This window comes from Chiloscyllium plagiosum, unplaced genomic scaffold (assembly GCF_037043375.1).
Source record: "Chiloscyllium plagiosum isolate Xiang-an unplaced genomic scaffold, Cpla_swu_hap1 HiC_scaffold_24, whole genome shotgun sequence".
Classification (NCBI taxonomy): domain Eukaryota; kingdom Metazoa; phylum Chordata; class Chondrichthyes; order Orectolobiformes; family Hemiscylliidae; genus Chiloscyllium; species Chiloscyllium plagiosum.
Window position 1 is genome coordinate 15163994 of NW_028270162.1, and position 22904 is coordinate 15186897.

General features: G+C 44.3%; 1 protein-coding gene across 10 annotated transcripts in view; it reads right to left on the minus strand.

The window, feature by feature from the left end:
* LOC122562395 (unconventional myosin-XVIIIb-like) overlaps positions 1–22904 on the minus strand; it is a 416560-nt gene that overhangs the window by 163176 nt on the left and 230480 nt on the right. For all 10 annotated transcript variants that reach the window (XM_087999921.1, XM_087999916.1, XM_087999915.1 and 7 more), the window contains 2 exons: positions 11800–11919; positions 4008–4110 (listed from right to left, as the gene is read on the minus strand). In XM_087999921.1, coding sequence (XP_087856047.1) covers positions 4008–4110; positions 11800–11919 — 223 coding nt within the window. The remainder of the gene's footprint in view (positions 1–4007; positions 4111–11799; positions 11920–22904) is intronic.

A 22904-nucleotide genomic window follows, 5' to 3' on the forward strand; every position in this document is an offset into this window, starting at 1 on the left:
TGCAATATTGAGGGTATGTCATGCTGTTGAGGTGGGATGTGAAATGGAAGACTTTGTCTCCTGCAGGCAATGGAACCACTGTCTGAGGGTGGACAAATGAATTGTCTCAGTGTGATTGGCAATCACCTTCGCTCAACTGAAACCACAGACCTGACTCATCTTTCACCTTGTTGCTGACTATGAGACACAGGGTGCAGAGGAAAGCATTACCTACACGGAAGGAACATAGGTCTTGGGAGTCGGAAGAAATGATTTGACCTTTCAAGCATGTGCTATTTGATAAGGTCATGGTTGATCTGGCTATGGTCCCAGCACCACCTTCCTGCCTGCCTGCAGCTCCCCCCCCCCCCCCGCCTGCAGGACCTTGTCCATAGTTTGGGTGAAGATTTGTAGCTCGGGTGCTCGTTGTTGTGGTTCTGTTCGCCGAGCTGGAAAACTTTGTTGCAAACGTTTCGTCCCCTGTCTAGGTGACATCCTCAGTGCTTGGAAGCCGCCTGTGAAGTGCTTCTGTGGTGTTTTCTTCGGCATTTATAGTGGCCTGTCCCTGCCGCTTCCGGTTGTCAGTTTCAGCTGTCCGCTGCAGTGGCCGGTATATTGGGTCCAGGTCGATGTGTTTGTTTTTGGAGTTTGTGGATGAGTGCCATGCTTCTAGGAATTCCCTGGCTGTTCTTTGTTTGGCTTGCCCTATAATGGTAGTGTTGTCCAAGTCAAATTCATGTTGCTTGTTGCTTGTTGTCTGCGTGTGTGGCTACTAGGGATAGCTGGTCGTGGCGTTTCGTGGCTAGTTGATGTTCATGGATGCGGATCGTTAGCTGTCTTCCTGTTTGTCCTATATAGTGTTTTGTGCAGTCCTTGCATGGGATTTTGTACACTACATTAGTTTTGCTCATGCTGGGTATCAGGTCCTTCGTTCTGGTGAGTTGTTGTCTGAGGGTGGCTGTTGGTTTGTGTGCTGTTATAAGTCCTAGTGGTCGCAGTAGTCTGGCTGTCAGTTCTGAAATGCTCCTGATGTATGGTAGTGTGGCTAGTCCTTTGGGTTGCGGCATGTCCTCGTTCCGTTGTCTTTCTCTTAGGCATCTGTTAATGAAATTGCGCGGGTATCCGTTTTTGGCGAATACCTTGTACAGGTGTTCCTCTTCCTCTTTTTGCAGTTCTGGTGTGCTGCAGTGTGTTGTGGCCCTTTTGAATAGTGTCTTGATGCAAAGAATAAATGGCCAAACTAACACACAACAAAGAGGACACCACAACACATACCTGGGTTAAAAACCTCTCCCACAGACAGCTCACAGACATGGAAAGAACAATACTGGCCAAGGGACTCAACTACAACCACAGGGACGCCAAGACAGCAGACTTCCTAGCAGTACTAGAATGCACACTCAGGAACAATGGACTGACAGAAGAGACACAACAAATAGTAAGGCAAAGTATCGTACCGCTGATAACAAGGAAAAGACAAACACATAACCTGAACACCAAGGAGAGGGAAGTATTAAAATCACTAAGAAACGATAAAAACATAATCATACTACCAGCAGACAAAGGCAGAATGACGGTCATCCTGGACAAAGCAGAATACACCCAAAAAGCACAAGAACTACTTGCAGATACCAACACCTACCAAAAGAGGGAGTTTGACCCCACCCCACAGCTCACCAATAGGATAAATAACACACTGAGGAACCTACAAAAAAACGGACAGATAACTAGGTCGGACCTACAAAGAATGAAACCTAAAAGCAACAACACCCCCAGATTCTATGGACTACCTAAAGTGCACAAACCAGACATCCCACTCAGACCCATAGTATCACTACCAGGGACACCATCACACAAACTGGCTAAAGAACTACAGCAGAAACTGAAACACCTGATCAGCAGATCCAGACACTCTATACAATCAACACAGGAATTCTTGGACATCATCAGAAATATACACATAGACAAGGAAGAAACTATGGTCTCATTCGACGAAACGGCACTGTTCACCTCTATTGACAAAACCCTAGCCAGAGAAACAATAGCCAACCTGCTGGACATACAGAACAGACAACAGGACATGGAACCTATCAACAAAGACGGCATACTTAAACTACTGGACTTGTGCCTCACAACACACTTCACATTCAACAACCAGATATACGAACAAATCAATGGAACACCCATGGGCTCACCGATCTCTGGACTCATAGCAGAAGCAGTAATGCAAAGGTTAGAACAAACAGTCGTACCACAAATTCAACCCAAACTCTGGGTCAGATATGTTGATGACACCTTTGTAATCATTAAAAACACAGAAATAGAGAAAACACACCGGATCATCAACGCCACACTCACAGGAATCCGATTCACTAGAGAGGAAGAAAAGGACAACCAACTCCCATTCCTAGTCGTGATGGTACAGAGAACACTGAACGGAGAATTCACCACAAAGGTATACAGGAAAGCCACACACACAGACCAAGTCCTGAACTATGAAAGCAACCACCCCAACACATACAAACGAAGTTGTATCAAGACACTATTCAAAAGGGCCACAACACACTGCAGCACACCAGAACTGCAAAAAGAGGAAGAGGAACACCTGTACAAGGTATTCGCCAAAAACGGATACCCACGCAATTTCGTCAACAGATGCCTAAGAGAAAGGCAACGGAATGAGGACATGCCGCAACCCAAAGGACTAGCCACACTACCATACATCAGGAGCATTTCAGAACTGACAGCCAGACTATTGCGACCACTAGGACTCATAACAGCACACAAACCAACAGCCACCCTCAGACAACAACTCACCAGAACGAAGGACCCGATACCCAGCATGAGCAAAACTAATGTAGTGTACAAAATCCCATGCAAGGACTGCACAAAACACTATATAGGACAAACAGGGAGACAGCTAACGATCCACATCCATGAACATCAACTAGCCACGAAACGCCACAACCAGCTATCCTTAGTAGCCACACACGCAGACAACAAGCAACACGCATTCGACTGGGACAACACTACCATTATAGGGCAAGCCAAACAAAGAACAGCCAGGGAATTCCTAGAAGCATGGCACTCATCCACAAACTCCATCAACAAACACATCGACCTGGACCCAATATACCGGCCACTACAGCGGACAGCTGAAACTGACAACCGGAAGCGGCAGGGACAGGCCACTATAAATGCCGAAGAAAACACCACAGAAGCGCTTCACAGGAGGCTCCCAAGCACTGAGGATGTCACCTAGACAGGGGACGAAACGTTTGCAACAAAAACTTCCAGCTCGGCGAACAGAACCACAACACCTTGTCCATTAAGAGCTCCTTTAACTCAGCCTTGTCAAAAACTTCAAGGAGCAACCTCCAAAGATTTCTGGTGAAGCAAATACCACATACTAACCACCCCCTGACATCTCATCTCACTCTTAAAAAGAGAGTTTTCTCATGCTGTGCTCCCAGTTCTAAACTCCTCCACCAGAATAAACAGCCTTCTGGTACCTACCCTATCCCATTCAGCCATGACCCAATGTGTCAATAAGTTCACTTTTCATACTTCTGAAGTAAAGGCCCAACCTATTCAACATGTAAGATTTTTCTCCCAAGAATAAGTTGAGTGGACTTTTTTCTGAACTGCTTCTAACACAGTTATATCCATTTTCAAATCAGGAGATCAACAGTTTGCAAGTTGAGATCTCACCAAGGCTCTGTTCAACTGCAGTAAAATGTCACAATTTTCATGTACAATTTGCCTTGCAATAAACATCAGTATTCCATTTGCCTTCCTCATCACTTGCTGTGCCTGCTTACTCTCTTTTGTGACACACAGATCCTTCAGCACCCCAGAGTTCTGCAATCTCTCCCCATCAAAATCTGGTTTCTGCATTCACCTTGGAAGACAAGTTCACATTTTCCACACAAAGGACTTCAAAGCAGGAAGGTTATGACATGGTGATAATACACCATATAAATGTACATGCTTCTTTCATACTGCTTTACCTCATAATGCTGTTTTACCTGTGACTGCATTGCCCAGCTCCCTCATCTGCAGTTGTTGCTGCGCTTCTTCTAACTGCTTCTCCACGGCCTTTAAGTTTGTCACCACCTTTTCATATTTAATCTATGAACAGAAGAGCAAACTGCACATCAACAAATAGAGAGAACAAATGCATGTTTTCCAGCCAGCACAGCGTTTGGTCCAATTCACAGAAATTGAGGCTGACCATTCCAGTGTATCAAATTCTTTCAAAACCATGAGATTCAGAGGAGGAATGTCTGATGAAAACCAAAACAATCACAAATGGGCTTTAAAACTGAATACAAAATGGTGAATGAGCAACAACCATCTCTAAACAAAGATATATTTTATTATAAATTAGATGGAAATCAGCTCAAAATAATGTAGGTGTTATTTATTGTAGATTCTTGAAAGATTGAGAACAAATTTCTGGAGTATTGACCATCAACTAGACAAATGGAGACCACTGGCTCTCAGCTGCTTATTAGCATCTCTAAACAGGTGGATTAGGAACAATGCTTAAAAATACATTTAGCCGTCTCCATATTCAAACCAAGCTGATAAAATAGACTCACCAACAACTGCATCTTTAACACAATAAAGTGTTGTGAGACACTTTTTTGGAGTATTGCAAGACAACATTTGAAACCAAGAAACATATGGAGATATGAGGGTGGATGACCAAAGGTTTGGGCTAATCGGTAAGTTTAAAGAGCATCGTAAGGAGGGGCAAGAGGTGAAAGGGAAAGGTGGTTTTGGGCCAGGATTCCAGAAGGTTAGGACTTGGCAACTTGAAGACAAGCCCAGGAATGACACAGGCAGCACCAAGGCAGTGGAGATCTGTCTGTCAGTTACTGAGGACGGATGCTGCCAGGGACTGGGTTGGAAGAACTATTATTCTGAACTTTTAATTTCTTTGACTTTTCTAAATTCTATGATCTATAATGCTGGGCTTTTTTTATTTCTTTACCTTTCTAAATTATTTTCCTAAGAATTTGTTCTTAAGAATCTGTAACTAGGTACCTTTGTTGCTGAGATGGCGCAGTAATGTGGCAACTTGTAAACCTTTCACTGTACACTTTTGAATATATCTGACAATAAAGCTAATTTGCACAGTGATTAACTTCAGGAGTAGCTTGATATCTCGGGGGGGTTGCAGGACTAGGGAAGGGTCAAGGCTATAGAGGGTTTTGAAACCAAGGACAAGAATTTTAAAAGTGAGCCACTGGGTGAACAGTGAGTTGGGATATGGGTAGCAGAGCTTTCACTGAGACCAGGTTGATGAAGGGCTTTTGCCCGAAACATCGATTTTCCTGCTCCTTGGATGCTGCCTGACCTGCTGTACTTTTCCAGCACCACTCTAATCTAGACTCTGATTTCCAGCATCTGCAGTCCTCACTTTTGCCCAGGTTTACAAAGGGCAGAGTGTAGGAGGCCAATCAAGATTACATTGGAATAGATGTGCCCTGGAGCTAACAAAAGCACTAGTGACCTTTACAACAGCACACATTGGGGCTGGGGTGGATTCAGGCAATTCAGGGATATGGAAATCTTGGTCGTGGCAGGGTTTAGTAGTTGGAAATTCATCTCCATGCCAGACGGGACATCAAGACATAGGTATCTGCAGATCAGATGAAATGAAACTGGGATAAGGATGGTGCCAAAAGAATTGGCTCAATGTCCTGCTGTGTAAACAAGATGTGGATGCATTTGTAAAATATTCCCATCGACACATACTAATAAAGATGAAATATTGCAGATGCTGGAAAACTGAAACAAATGCAGGGGATGCTGGAGAGACTCAGCGGGTCTGCCAGCATCTGTGGAGAGTGAAACAGGTTATGACTTTCAGTGTGGTGTGACTCTTCCTCAGAACTAGGAGAAAGCGAGGACTGCAGATGCTGGACAGTCAGAGTCGAAAAGCACAGCAGGTCAGGCAGCATCCGAGAAGCAGGAGAGTCGACATTTCAGACATAAGCCCTTCATCAGGCAGCTGGTCTTCACAAGCTCCCAGGCTTTTCCTCAGAGTAGCCCACGGACAGAGAATTTTTCAAAGCTCGTAGTGTATTCCTCTTTTCTGTGCAATTATTCCAATTTATAAACAAGAAATAATGCAGCTTTATATTTTACATAAGATGATAGGTTAGTTTACAACACAACAATTGCTGCAAATTAATATAGTAACAAGTGCTACATTATCCACTAAAATACAGATGCAAAGATCAAAAGTAAGTCAGGATAAAAGTTATGTATGAAGATGTCTCTAATATTGTTGCAGATGTAGTCACTTGAAGGTTCTCTTTCTGAAGTGAAGGAATTGAAATTGGATTCAGCAGTGATGATAACTTCTTTACTTCCCAGGATCCTTACAGTGTGGAAGCAGGCCATTCGGCCCAACTGAGTCCACACTGACCCTCTGAAGAGCATCCCATCCAGATCCACCGTCCCCCCCACACTATCCCTGTAACACTGTGTTTCCCCTGGCTAATCCACTTAGCCAGCGCAACCCTGGACTCTATGGGCAATTTCACATGGCCAATCCACCTAACCTGCACATCCTTGGACTGTGGGAGGAAACCGGAGCACCCAGAGGAAACCCATGCAAGCATGGGGAGAATGTGCAAACTCCACACAAACAGTTGCTCAAGGCTGGAATCGAATCCAGGTCCCTGGTGCTGTGAGGCAACAGTGTTAACCACTGAGCCACTGTGCTGGCCATGGTTGAATATTTTGAACTTGGTACTCAGTCAGTAAAGCAACTTCAGGGAGGAAGTGAGGGAACCGTTATCCTTATTGGTTCTGTCAGCATGACATTTCAAAACTGCCTTGACTTGTTTTCAGCAGAACAGGGAGGGTTTCTGGGCACTTTCCTCTGTAACTCCCAGTGTCAAACAGCAAACCCAGCTCTCCTGTATTTGCTCTGACTTAGTTACGCTGCAAGTGCTGGCTGGAGCTGTTTACACAGGTTCTCAGGAGACATTTGCACATACTTCTGTACGGTTTTGAATCTAAATATCGATGCTACTCCAAACATGCTTCCCTATTAGGTATTGGGTTTAGCCCAGTCTGGAGAATAGTCCCATCCACTGCCTTTTAGCCAAAGTAATTAACTTTTTAATTGACTCAGCCACTAACTTGAATGACTCCCACGCTTTCAGATTTTTGGTGAGATCAGAGGAGGTGTACATACCTCCAGGAAAGCCATTTATCTTCACCCCTTCTGAAACTGTGTGCTGTACTTCAAAAGGTTTCTTGTAATCCTTCTTCAGTCTGATTCTCAATTGGAGATGAATCCACAAGGTAAGGCAGGCAACTTTTAAGATCCACTTTGTCAGACTCCTCATGTCCATTTTTAAAGTTGCAGCTTGTTGCAGAATCTGTAATGTTATCACTGCACCCTCAGTGCATCAAAGATCCATTCTTGCATTTCACTGTGAGATTGTGAAGTCAGTGTCTGTTTTGTGTCTCAGGCCAATGCTCATAGGAACTGAACAGGAACTACCTAATAACATGTAGGATCCAGTAATCCAGCTTGGATGTGACCTACAGTCCTTGAAGGGAAAAAATAGCCAATGCCTTTCTCGCTGATCCAATTCTTCCTGTGAGTTATTATAAGATATAACATATGGAGAAGCCAAAAGCATGAAGAGAATTATTTTTTAAAATGCATGATTTTCCTCTTCCAATTCTTTCCATATCTCAATGCATTTACTTTGACTTGATTTATTATTGTCACATGTACCTAGGCACAGTGAAAAGTCTTATATTGTGTGCAATACAGATAGATCATATCATACAAAGTGCATCAGGGTATTAGAACAGAGTGAAGAATATAATTGTGCACCTTCTCTGCAGCTGGAACAAGAGCAAGATCAACATTAAATTAAAAATTTGAGAGTCCATTCAGAGGCCTGGTAAGAGCGGGGAAGAAGCTGTTTTTGAATCTGTTGATAAGTGTGAAATGAGCCCCGACTTCATTCTTCACAAGCCAAACTAGATAATCACAGTTGGCAATATATTTTATAATGGGTGTTTTGGGGAACTGACATCCATAGCTGATATTGTGCTCATGCACATATTTGCAACAGGGAGACCAGACCTAAGATGGGAAAACAAGTTTATTCTCCCTCAAAGGCAAATTATTCTGCATTTACCAGAGAGAAACAGAGTTAACATTTCAAGTCTGATGTGACTCTTCTTCAGAATTTCTTCAGACTCTTCTGAAGAACAGCTATCCTGGACTCAAAATGTTCACTGTTTCCCTCTCCACAGATGTTGCCAGACCTGCTGAGTTTCTCCAGCAATTTCTGTGCTTGCTTCAGATTCCCAGCATCCACATCATTTTGCATTTATACCATACTTATTGTTGCAGAAGCTGAGGTTAAATAATTCATTTGAACCAGTGATCAAACCAAGTGTAATCGCCTGACAATCAGTTATCTGATCAACATGAATTATCAAGGAGGCTCACCATTGAGAAGTGTGGGAATGATATTGCAGATGTTACAAGGAAGTAGCAAACAGTGGGTTAGATGTTACAAATTACCGATGTGCTGACTTACACATCAGATGGCAGAAGGTACTCGGAACTTAGGGTCAAAGGTCAGAACCTCCATGGAATATTCCATCCATTCACTTTAATGAACAGAAAAGTGAGTCAAGTGCTCTGAATTTCACATCCAAGGTCACTTTTTTTATGCATTTGTGGGATGTGGGCAACACTGGCTGGGCCCAGCATTTATTGCACAACCCTAGTTGCCCCTTGAGAAGGTAGGGGTGAGCTGCCTTCTTGACCCGCTGCAGCCCACGTGCTGTAGGTTGACCCACAATGCCTTTAGGAAGGGAATTCCAGGATTTTGACCCAGCAGCAGTGAAAAAACAGCAGCATATTTCCAAGTCGGGATGGTGAGTGGCTTGGAGGGGAACTTGTGGGGGGTGGTGCTCCCATGTATCCTGTGCTTTGTCCTTCTAGATGGAAGTGGTCATTGGAAGGTGTTGCCTGAGGATAGAATCTTTGGTGAATTTCTGCAGAGCATCTTGCGGATAGTGCACTAATCCAGGCAAGTGGGGAGCATTCCATCACACTCCTGACTTGTGCCTTGTGGATGATGGACAGGCTTTGGGGAGTCAAGAGGTGAGTTACTCATCGCAGTTTTCCTAGTCTCTGACCTGCTCTTACAGTCACTTTGTTTATGTGGCGAGTCCAGTGAATATCTGGTCAGTGGTAACCCCAAGGATGTTGATAGTGGAGGGATTCAGTGATGGTAACACCATTGAACATCAATGAGTGATGGTTAGATTGTCTCTTATTGGAGATGGTCATAGCCTGACATTTGTGTGGTGTGAATGTTACTTGCCACCTGTCAGCCCAAGCCTGGATATTGTCTAGATCTTGTTTCTTTTGAAAATGGACTGCTTCAATATCTGAGTCGTCGCGAATGGTGCTGAAGATTAGGCAATCATCAGTGAACCTCTCCACTTCTGACCTTATGATGGAGGGAAGGTTATTGACAAAGCAGCTGAAGATGATTTGGTCTAGGACATTAACCTGACGAACTCCTGAGATGATGTCCTGGAGCTGAGATGACTGACCTCCAACAACCATCTTCCTATGTGCCAGGTAGGACTCCAACCATCTTTCTCCCTGAATGCCCTTTAATTCCAGTTTTGCCAGGGCTCCTTGCTGCCACACTCAGTCAAATGCGGCCTTGATGTCAAGGGCTGTCCCTCTCCCCTCCCTTCTGGAATTCAGCTCTTTTGTCCACGTTTGAACCAAGACTGTAATGAGGGCCAGAGCTGAGTGGACCTGGTGGAACCCAAACTGGGCGTCACTGAGCAGGTTATTGCTGAGCAGGTGCTGCTTGTTAGCACTGTTTAGGACACCTTCCACCCCATTGAAAAATGATCTATTCCAGAAACACTGAAAAGTCTTGTTTCTGTCAGTGAAGGAACAATCAAGAATTACAGCAGATGTTGTGGTTTATTAGAGAAAGTTACGGTGACAGGATTACTACTCAAGGACTTAATTGCGCAGCGCCTTAGAAATGTTTGGAGACCATAATTAAAAGACGGGACAGAGCACACACTGTCAGTCTGTTCGTGGCTTGCTGCAGGAATCAATTATTTATGACGTGACAGGTGGCGCTTAATGATTCAAAACTGCTGCTGAACTAGTTTGGATAAATAACATGTACAAGAAAGGCTGCAGAGAAAGACCAGCAACCAACCAATTCCCAGGCTCCAATATACCTGATGAGTTGTATTATGTCCATCTCTCTGCGGAGCAAGATGTCCTTATCAATGGGCAGCACGGTGGCTCAGTGGTTAGCACTGCTGCCTCACAGCGCCAGGGAAGTGGGTTTAATTCTAGCCTCGGGCCCTTATCTGTGTGGAGCTTTCACCTTCTCCCCATGTATGCGTGGGTTTCCTCGGGATGCTCCCACAGTCCAAAGATGTGCAAGTTAGGTGGATTGGCCATGCTAAATTGTCCCATAGTGAATTAGCCTTGGAAAATGAAGGGTTACAGGGATAGGGTAGAGTGGGTGAGCCTGGATGAGATGCTCTTCAGGAGTCAGTGTGGACTTAAAGGTCCGAATGGCCTGTTTCCACACTGTCAGGAACCTTTGAAGCATTCTGTGATTTCATCTGAGGAATGATGTTCTGGCTATGGAGGGAGTGCAGCAGACGTTTACCAGACTGAGTCCTGGGATGGCGAGGCTGGTGTATGAGGAGAGGTTGAATCAGTTAGGATGATATTCGCTGAAGTTCAGAAGAATGAGTGGGGGGGGGGGGGCGACAAAGAAACCTGCAAAATTCTCACAGGGCTGGACAGGATAGTTGCAGGAAGGATTTTCCCCGTGGCCGGGGAGTCCAGAACCAGGGCTCACTGTCTAAGGAAGTGGAATAGGCCATTTAGGATGGAGGGTGGTGAGCCAGTGGAATTTACTACCACAGAAAGTAGTTGAGGCCAGAACACTGCACAATGTTGGATATGGTGTATGGGGCTAAAGAGATCAAAGAATATGGTGGATACACAGGGAGAGGATATTGAGTCAGATGACCAGTCATGATCATATTGAATGGCGGAGCAGGCTCAGAGGGCTGAATGGCCTACACCTGCTCCTGATGTCTATGTTTCAGTGATGGAGTCTGCACCCAACAACCATGTAGCTCACTGACAGTCAGTGTTCAGAATTAGATGGCAGAAGCCTGTCTGCTTTAATGGCGAAGAGGAGAGGAAGAGGAAGAAAGTAAGGAAATAAAAAGTGGATAATGATATTATGCACGTGTCAATAGGTTTACTTACACAACCCTCTCAACATAGGCAACAGTTCTAAGGAAGCAAATGAAAATTGCGAATGCTGGAGATGTGAAATAAAAAAAAACAATCTGAAAATGCAGGTCTGGTTTTGAGAATCTTTCATCATGACCTTTTTAACTTAAACAACATTACCCTAAAACATTACCTCTGTGTTTCACTCTCCACAGATGCTGCCAGGAATATTTTTCCCAGAATTTGGTGTCTTTTTTACTGGTTCATTTACTGAGAGAATTACCCCAGAGAATGCCTCAAGATGTCCCAACATGATCTATTTTCCCTAGTTTGTGTTATTTCAAGAAAATTTGCTGGAGATTTTTTTTAAAATTCAAAGATTGCAGTTGTACTTTGAGAGACTGCGAAGTGCCTGTTAGAGAATTATCTCAGCTTTCCCCAAAGAAATTATTTCAGTCCCAAAAGGAAAATTGATAAGATTTTTAGATGAGGCAATTTGGCATTGCATTGTTTCTCACCTGCATGTCCTTCAGTTCCTGGGTCAGCCGGAGTCTCTCAGTTCGCTCGCTCTCCAGCATCCGACAGGCCACATCCCCCCGAAACCGTTCATCTGTTAGCTCCGCCGAAAGGTCTGAAATCTACAGGATTGGTAGCGAAATTAGAACAGAATTGAGCTCAGCACCTAGCCTTGAGCCACCCAAGACTGGGTTTATCGTGGTCCATTCTATGTCAACCCTGAACTGGTCCAACTACAGAATTATGTACAGAATGTGGCTAGAATATGGAGCTCATGATTACAAAGAGGAGGAACACCACGGATGTAATTCAGGATTAGTTAGGTGTTTTGGACCAGACTAAATGCCCTACAAATATTCATAAGGTAGTCTAGACCCTAACCTTTGCTTATTCTAAAGGTAAACATAAGATGTTACATTCCAGATGCAATTCGATTGGTGAAACTGTCAGATTTAAAGCAAAACACACTTTATTCATGTACTACAGTTAAAACACAACAAAAGAAATAAAGCATTGGAATGACCTATCTCTGTTGAAAAACTTAACAGACTATCAGATACAGTAACTATTACTAATTAACTGTTCCAATATAGTAACATCCTAGCAACACTTCCTTGGTGAAAGGAAATTCAACCACAGATTGTCGTGCATGAACTCCCATAACAGACAGAGAATCCTCAGTTTTTGGCTGTAATCAAGAGAGGGAAAATTAGCTTCATTTCTCCAAGACTCCAATAGCAACTGCTGAAAGCTAAACTAAAGATCCTGTGACCACACCCACTCAGGCTGCTTCTATTGTTCCAATTTTAAAAAACCCTAAGGCCTCATAAGCTGTTTACTCTAGCGATTCTGGTAAACTGCTCCGTGCCTCTGCCTTAAAACCTCTCCCCCAAATAAAACACAAGTCAAAATAACCTCTTAATGCTACAGTACTGTCTCATAGGTAAATATAGAAGGGACAAAGATATTGGAAGTTCTGCTAAAAGAGTTGGATGAAGCAGAGCAAGGGGTGAGGATTATGTGGAGCATAAACACTAGGACAGAGGTAAAAACAATGACTGCAGACGCTGGAAACCAGATTCTGGAATAGTGGTGCTGGAAGAGCACAGCAGTTCAGGCAGCATCCAAGGAGCTTCGAAATCGACGTTTCGGGCAAAAGCCCTTCATCAGGAATAATAAATTTATTCCTGATGAAGGGCTTTTGCCCGAAACGTCGATTTCGAAGCTCCTTGGATGCTGCCTGAACTGCTGTGCTCTTCCAGCACCACTAATCCATAAACACTAGAACAGACTAGTTGGGCAGAATGGCCTGTTTCCACATTGCAATTTCAATGCAGTTGGCTCTGCTATAACATGGGTTTCTTCAACACAAATTGGCCATAATGCAATTGAAGAATTCAGACTGTTAATTGTAGAATGCAAACTTTCCTTACCTGTATTGGCTATAACGGGATTCCAGTTCCATTGGTTTAAATGGTGCTGCTATTACACAATTTTCTTATAACGTAAGATCACACAGGAATGGAACTATTGTGTTATGTCAGAACTAACTACATTCCTTCCTTTCACTCACTGCTCTCTGGGTTGACATGAGCACATCAATTTCATGTAAACTCCAACAAAACGCCTAAACAATCATTCCACGTGCACTAGCCTAGTCAGGGATGTTGGCACAGCTGATAGCTGAGGGACTGATGCCAAACACAGGCTAGAAGGTCACCTCCTTGCCTTTCTTACTAAGGATGACTGGGTGTCGATCAAGAGCAAACTGCCGTTTCACTTTTGTTCCTCTCATTAACACAAGGTACAAGACCAGGAGCAGTTTAAGGCCAAGTGTAAAGCTTCAGTCTCACTGTGGCTCAGATTAACATAAACCAAGGACTGGGTTCAAACATGGGATTTGAGGCAAACAATAATTCTTTCGCATTGATAAACCTGAGGGCCACATAAGGTTCTGGAGACCCAGGTTTCAGTCCCGCCACAGCTGGTGAGGGAGTTGAAATAAGTATGGAACAAAACAATAATGTCATTAATGATCTTGAAACTATTGGATTCAGGAAAATCTGGTTCACTGATGTCCTTTAGGGTGCTGCTGGGACCTGACACTGCAGCAAGTCAACTCAGGAATTGGCAGAACATCAGCAGAGCAAGAACCAAGAGCAAAGAACAAGCAGATTGTAGCAGGGAGCTACACTGCAGGAATAACAACATCCATACAGACACAGGGTAAAACATAGGAACAGCTCCTTCAGGCAATACTGCATCAGCACTGCTCAAACCTTATTAGAAGTTTGTGTGACCTGACCTTGACTAGCACAGCTCATACAGCTCAACCATGCAAGAGGTGCACTGCTATGTTATTCAAGTAGGGCTACAGTCCAGGAATGCCTTCGAGTTAGAATTTCTAATCGTTATAGTCAAATCCTTAGTGCCATTGTGGTGCAGTAATAGCCTGGGTTCAAGTCCTGCCTGCTCCAGAGACATGTAATAACATCTCTGGATAGTTTGATGGGGTAAATGTCAAACCCTTTCCCCTGCTGCTCCCTCCTTTCCCATATCTGTGATCTCAGGCAGGCATACATCTGCCCCAGAAGCTCCATCTTCCTGCAGTCTAGGTCTACGCTACTTTATTCTTGCAGCAACAGTTGTTCCTCCAGCTGCTGAGGCCCTAAGCTCAGGAGTCTTTCTCCCTATACTTCTCAACAATGCCACCTCACTCAAATTGCTCCTTAAAAGCTGCTGTAATGGTTTGTAATGTAGTTTGAGCGTCAGCTTTAGCGAAATAATATTTCTGCGAAGCAACTCGAGACACCTTACTATGTTATAAGCGATTTGTTATGGCTTTCCACTGGGTATTCAGAAGACATGCTAGATGGCATCCTGTGGGTATTAAAAAGATAAATGCAAGCAAATTTCACTTAAGGATTATTAAACAGGAAATTTATATCTTTATCCAGGATTTCTCAAAAGAGGAGTGATACGCTCTGTGTTTCTCAATGTTATCCCAAGTAACACAGACAAAAGAGAGCCAGGTTCTTAATGAGACAGAGGTCTTGAAGTTTAACTCTAACTGTTTCAACATTTACTGTAATCACAGAGGTGCTCACATAGTCTGGACTTACTAAAGTTAGTGTACTTTACATACGCACGTAGTTGACTGACTAAAGAAACGACATTGACTCCACAATGTACAGAGTAGCTGAGGATGTCATAATTGATGTCATGCGACTATCTTAAAAGGTACAAACCTGTCTGGCCCAAACTCTATGATAAAATATAAATATTCTCTCCTTTATTCTTGAAATAATGGGAACCTGCTTCTGATAGAACATAGAACTGGACGGCTCAAGAACGTGCCCTTCAGTGTTGTGCCAAACATGACGGCAAATTAAATGAATCCCTTCTATCTGCCCTTGGTCCATATCCCTCCATTCCTTGCTTATCTAAAAGTCTCTGAAATGCCCCCATCACCATCCCTGGCAGCGAGATCCAGACTTCTACCACTCTTTGCGTAAAGACAGTGCCCCTCATATCTCCTTTGAACGTGTCCCCTCTCACCTTAAATGCATGTCCCTTAGTATCAGACAGTTCAACTGTGGGAAACAATGATTATATAGGTATAGATATGTTGTCTCTTATATATATATAAATAATGCCTCAGGATGCACACATTGTGACAGAAGACTGCAGAGGCCAGGTCATTGGATATAGTTAAGACTGACATATAGATAGGATCTTGACTATCGAGGGGAACAAGGGTTATGGGGAGAAAGAGGGAGAATGCGGTTGAGAAACTTATCAGCCATGATTGAATGGCGGAGCAGACTTGATGGGCTGAACGGCCTAATTTCTGCTCTATGTCTTATGGTCTTCTGGTCTTACAATATGATCAAATCTGGTCCTTATGCAGTCATCATGATTTGGCTGTGCAGCTTCATTCTGCAGTGTGCTGTCTATCATTGCCGATTGATGGATATTATTAACTGTAGACGTCTGCTTGGTTTTTTGGCATAACATCTCTAGAATCTGAATTACCTGTGCTTGTTGGGTGATGATATTGTTATAGAGGAGGCTGGAGGAATGCTCTGGTCCCACTATCCATGGGTCACACTATAGAATAAAAATACTTTTTCTAATGTGATCAGTGAAAGAACCTATCTCTATCACGTTTTACACAACAGCTAAAATCCATCAACTAAGTTTCTTCATTTAATAAAGATGCAATAATTAACATAGACAGTCAGCAATAGTACGTACACACACACACACACACACACGTCACTACAACAACAAAGCGAAAGATTATCACTAGGCATGTAATTTAATGTGTTAAAAATAATATTCAAACATCACAATGAACTTTCAAATATATTTTCTAAAGAAACCAGTCCAGGTATGTCCACAAAACTCAGAATAAATTCCTTTTTCCAAAAGCCTTTTTAAACTTAAGCCCTCTCAGCAATATGAAATGGTAAGTTGCTGACTTCTTCATAGGGCGTAACCATTACTCATTGTAACATCATATGACCCAGACTTACCACAAACCCATGTTCTCAAATGAAAACATCCAACTTGCACGTTTTGCCCAGGTTCAAGTTGGGATTAAATTCTTTTTGCTCATTGGTTATGATCATATTCGATGTTTTCCCACCTTTCCAACCATACATCATGCACATGTAATGGAAGAGTAGGGGTGGGGAGACCTGTGTGCATTAGTTTCCTGAATATGAAAACACTGCCAGTGAGCGTATAACCGCTACCTAGTAGAGCAACATGTAGAGTTAGCATGGCTATCTGAAAATCTTGGCACATTGTTTTTCATCTAATGACCACGGATTTTATGGTGCAGTCAGTGAATTCTGTGAGAACTGAAAAGAGTGAGAAGAGGATGTAATTTGTTAAACAACACATTTCTAGTAGGTCTTTGAAAGGTGCACTGGAGAGCTGCTGGACATTTCTTGCTGAGGTCCAAAAAAGACACACTGAATACGGTAGTTAAATTGTCAACAACACACAGGGCATCTTTGACTTGTCTCACAGAAAAGGAGACAGTCAGTTGATGGATTTTAGCTGTTGTGTAAAACGTGATAGAGATAGGTTCTTTCACTGTCTCACTGGAAACAGTCAGTAACCAGAATGTAACATGTCCTAGGACATGGAAAATATCAGTAGAAATATTTTACTGATGCTCTGAAGGAATTTTGCGTGGAAGGAGAGGGTTTCCCAATTGCTAAGTTTGATGGAATTGACGTTTCAGATGATGTGATTAACTGGTCAATGTCCTTATTGATGCAGGGCCAATACATGGATCATGCATCAATCTTTTGGAGGGTATTCTGTGTCCATGTATGTGTTTGGCCCAGCATTGAACTAGAGCTTGTAGAATGACAATGTGGTTTGGCTCTGAATGACCAGAACAATTGCACTAGCTCCATGTAGCTGCTGGTTATGTTCAGGCCAACCTGATGGTGGTCTTCTTGGGATGTTACAGCTGGTCATCATTTGAAGTAGCTTGCTTTGTTCAGCTGTGACCAAACTCTGGGAGATTGATCTTCAGACTGTCTATCTGTTCAGACTCATATCCATTTGTAGCTCCAAAGGGTTTTCCTTGTTTTAAGTGAGTTTTCAAAATCAGCTAAGAGCATCGGAGATGATAATTTGTGAACTTGGCTTGCATTATACTTTTAAATTGTACCCTTGGATCTTCAAAGGCAGATGTTACAGTCATTGAGATGCAGATGGTGGAATCAGAATTCAATAAACATCTGGAATTAAGAGTCTAAATGATGACCATAAATCCATTGTCAATTGTTGGAAAAACCCATTTGGTTCACTAATGCCCTGTAGGGAGGGAAATCTGTCATCCTTATCTGGTCCAGCCTACATGTGACTCCAGACCCACAGCAATGTGGTTGACTCTTAACTGCCCTCTGGGTAATTAGGGATGGGCAATAAATGCTGCCTAGCCAATGATGCCCACATTCCATGAATGAATTTAAAAAAGGGATCCTGGTGAACCACATAATTCGGAATTTAGTAATAATTACATCGATACAATATTGTGGACTTCCTCAGTACCAGCTGACAATGTTGTATGTTAAATACTTGGGAGTAGGTTAGAACATTTGGCCGAGTGGCTTGTGATTGATGCCAACACAATTGGTTCAATTCCTGCATCAGCCGAGGTTACCATAAAGGATTCTCCTTCTCAACATCTCACCTGAGGTATGGTGACCCTCAGGTTAAATCTCCACCAGTTGTATTGTTCTAATGAGAGTAGACCGAGGATCCTCTAGCCCTATGGTGACTATTACATTACCTACACATAACTGACTGACTGAAGATGGTACACTGAGACCACAGGACAGGATCAGTGACCAATCAGTCTGGAAGCTATGTTGTATACAACAGGGAGGAATGAGACCCCAAAAGAGGGGGTGTGGCAAGCTGAAAATTTGGGTTGCAAACTCTGAGACAACAATTGGCCAAAATCCCCTTCCCACCTGCTTCCATTGGTGTCCTGCCTTCACCCATCTCTGGTCCCTACTTCTCGCTGAGGGGACGCAACAATTTTCAGCTCTCGAAACAGGGGGACAGTGGAAAAATGTTTGGGAAATGCTGTCCCAAATACCTGGGAAAGAAACAGCAAGTTGCTTTCTTTACACTGTAATTTATTCAGACCAGTGTGTTCAGCCAGGAGAATCTCATCAGAATTCACAACCACGTGCAGCTAAATCCCCAAACCCAGGCACAATGCAAGAAGACCAGTTCCGTCTGTGGGTAATTAACAGCTCAGAGCATCTGCCACAATCTATCACAAATCTCAGCTTCGCTGCCTTAACCCTATCCTGCCCAGAGCTTTCACACAGCTGCAGCCAGAGAGAGGGTAATGCACAGATTTAACTGGGACAAAGAAGAGCAAAGGCTTTTGTGCCTGATTACATTTGACCCAATGTTTGCACAGATCCAGGTTACAGTGCTGCTGGTGATAACTGCTAGTCCCTTTCGGGAACTCCTGGAGGATCTGTGGTTTGTGGCAGAACAGAAAAGAGCTGGGATGAAAATTCAGTAAGAGTAGGAGTGAGGTGGAGGGGAATGACTGTGGACACTGAGTGCAGATACAACACGTTGTGGTTTGGATTTAGAGATACAGATTGACAATGGATGCACTGAAGCATCCGTGGGTATCCAATCCATTTTGGCTTTAACCTCTTTGTTCCTTATTCATGAAGAAATGGGTTGACTTGATTCGGTCACCATTGTTGAGTGGCCACATTCAGCGTTCAGGTCACAAGATATAAAACACCAACAGTGTTGTGCTCCAGAATTGACTTCTATTTATACAGGTCTGGTGGGAAGATCCATTATTAATGGTAGAAGTTTGAATGGGGACACAACTGGATAGTATAGTGCATTTGAGAGCTTACTGCTTACTTTCAGGAGCTACATTTGGTGGCAATCGGAACAAAGGGAATTTCTTCCCGTTGTCCTTGTTTCTCGTTCTCTCTCCCTGCCTGGAATTTGCTGGAAGCAGCGTACTTTATGCTTCGGCCTGGTTCAGCTGAGAGTAATCGCACATTTCAGTCTGTGGCTGTGGACACAGGTTTCAGACTCCATCGACAATGGCTGACATGCCAGAACCCATTCTTGTGTATGGCTGTTTTAGTGAAGGCAGATTTTGAGCACCAAAGGGCTACCCTCCCCAAGCCCCCCCACTAGAGAAGGGAAGCTAACTCAAGCCTCATTGAAGGAAGTGACAGAGGTCGACTGGGAGTTTCAGGAGGGGCAAATCGACGGCCGGGCGGCTGATGCCCAGTAACAGCTCAAAGGCAACTGTGTTCCCGTTAGGATTCTGCCTGGGTGTGGGAGCAGCCAATAGGTGCCCACTAGAAAGTTTCCTCCTTAACTCTGAGAGATTCCTCCCTGCACAGTGATGTTTTCTCTGTTTATTCACTCATTGGCAAACCTCAATATTGAGCTGCTCTCTCAGTTCATAGAACCATCATAGAAGCCATACAGTATGAAAGCAGGCACTTCAGCCCATTGAGTCCATACTGACCCTCCAAAGAGCAACTCACCTGCCACCTGCAACCCTGCATTCCCCATGGGCAATCCACCTAACCTGCACATCTTTGGACTGTGGGAGGAAACAGAGGCACCCGGAGGAAACCCACACAGACATGGAGAGAATGTGCAAACTCCACACAGAGTTGCCCGTGGAATTGAACCCAGGTCCCTGGTGCTGTGAGGCAGCAGTGCTAACCACTGAGCCACCGTTCCACCCCAACTCTGTAAGTTCCTTCCTTTCTCCTGAAGCTGGGAGCTCGTCTTAAGCTGGAAGGCCTTTGGCTCCTGGAGCCTGCCCACTGGCCCTAACTGACCCAGGAACCTGCCTCTATGCCATCTGAGGAGATGATCTGGTCAGAATTCCAACCAGGGGATGTTGGATTTGGGGCCCTTGTTTCCTCACCGCTGAAGAGAGAATTCAGTCCCACGTGACAATTGTCAGCACACCCCTGCTCCCTCCAGCAGCCCCGGCCTGCTGACCTTCCACATACCCAAGCAGTATCTTCAATGATTTTCCAATGCAGTGTTACAAGTGTGCCAAGAGATGTGAAGCTGGAAAAGCACAGCAGGTCCAATAGCATCCAAGAAGCAGGTAAGGCAATGTTTCAGGCTGAAACCCTTGGTCAGGTTCCTGGCTTCCAACATCGGCTGTCCTTATTGTCTCCAAGTCACTTAAGAGAGCCACGTCATTGATGGCATTGCTTTGACAATCAAGTTGTCAAGCTAAGGTCCAGCTGCTTATTCTAGTGATCTTCAGAGAACAAAGGGCCAGGAAAATCAGGAATCCTATCCCAAACAAAGTTGCTGAGGGTAGAGATGAATGGACGCCTTTAAAATGAAGATTGATGGATTTCTATTTGGTGTGGGAAGACAGAGAACCGTAAGTGGGGCAACGAAATCAAGATAGATTGGTCATGAATGATAGAAAGAGATCACAATAAGGTGAATGGGCTACTCCTGACCCCATGTTCCTACCCATGGCACCATTGCAAGGCAGCCTCATAGTCAACACCATCCCCTCAACTAATGTAACTGAACTCAAACAATCGCCTACTTGTGATACACAGGGTAAAATGGAAGCCACTGTAAGTCATTTACTGCATTAACAACTAAATAGCTTTGAGACAATTTGGTGACAGAATGCAAATGACACACATTTCCTTCAACTCATATAAATGTGGCAACAATTCAGTATTAAATCGGCTTTGAGGATTTTGCATTCCCAGCACTGCAATCATTAACTTGGGTATGCATAAACTCATAAACTAATAGATTTTATTCGTATAGTCTTCTTGTACGTTTTAAAGCTTATAATACTTTAAGGACAGAAGTATTGCAACATTAGCAACACAGCCATGTTTTAGTATGAAGCTCAGAGCTACTCCATCTGCCCTGGTCTCATCAGAAATGAGTTTGCTCCAGCTACTTGCTTTGCCGAACAGATGTTGTGCGCCTTTTGAATTCCAGAAACACCGATGAATATTAAATTACTTTGAAACTAGATATTCGACATTGCACTGGGAACAATGAAAATTATTATGACTCTCCACCCATCGCAGGTTATTCCTTCCCAAGTTGGTGGATTTTGCAGTGTGACCATCATTAAACCTGGCCCTGAGGCTGCCCAGCCAATAGTCCGAGCCCAACTCTCCCACTCACCACCGACTGAGGAAGTCCCCACTGATGGGGCATCTGCAGTTCCCACCCTCTGTGACGTTGTGGACCTGCTCAAATGCCGTCAGTCCAGAGCTGCCCAGTATGGTTCATGACATTTGCCCCAGGTAAGTGGAAATTGGTGCCCTACCTTAGGACAGGGCCCTGGCAGACAAGCTGGTGAAGAGTCAGACGATTCTCTGCCCCCAGCACTGGCAGAGCGGGCTAAAACACCAGCCCCTGCTAGGCTGACCTGAGGTCGCCTCATTCCTGATGAAGGGCTTTTGCCTGAAACGTGAACTCCCCTGCTCCTCAGATGCTGCCGGACATGCTGTGCTTTTCCAGCACCACAGTCTCAACTCCTGCAGGAAAACCCAGCACTGGAGAGCGTTGCTCCATCTGCTTCCCTACCCTACCTCACAGCAGCTGCACAACCTGAACTCATGGTCCTTCACTCTCACTGTTGCCTGCACTTGTTTTCAAGCACCATCCCCCCACATCAGTCACCCTGAATGGGCTCTGTGCTACCTACTCTCTCATCCGGGACAACGCAACACATTCCCCTCCCCACCTGCAGCAGCACAGATAGCTGGACCACCCACTTTCACCTCACTCAATCCCTCCCTTTCTCTCTCAGTCTAGATGGGCACAAATGCTCAGAACAGAAACAAAGAAGACAGCGAAAGGATGACCAGTCCTGCTGAGATACAGAAACATTCACGCTTCTGCAACCCAGGACTAATCCTTACTCATTGCTATTTTCTAGGAGAAAGTGAGGACTGCAGATGCTGGAGATCTGGGCTGAAAATGTGTTGCTGGAAAAGCGCAGCAGGTCAGACAGCATCCATGGAGCAGGAGAATCGACGTTTCGGGCATGAATTCCTTCTTCAGGAATTTCTGTAGGAGGGCTCCTGCCCGAAACGTCGATTCTCCTGCTCCTTGGATGCTGTCTGACCTGCTGCGCTTTTCCAGCAACACATTTTCAGCTCATTGCTATTCTCGTGTCCCATAACTCTCACTGTACTCTCCCCTCTCATAACCCTCACTGTATTCCCCTCTCCCATAACCCTCGCTGTGTTCCCCTCTCCCATAACCCTCACTGTATTCTCCTCTCCCATAATCCCCACTGTATTCCCCTCTCCCATAACCCTCGCTGTGTTCCCCTCTCCCATAACCCTCGCTGTGTTCCCCTCTCCCATAACCCTCACTGTATTCTCCTCTCCCATAATCCCCACTGTATTCCCCTCTCCCATAACCCTCACTGTATTCCCCTCTCCCATAACCCTCACTGTATTCCCCTCTCCCATAACCCTCGCTGTGTTCCCCTCTCCCATAACCCTCGCTGTGTTCCCCTCTCCCATAACCCCCACTGTATTCCCCTCTCCCA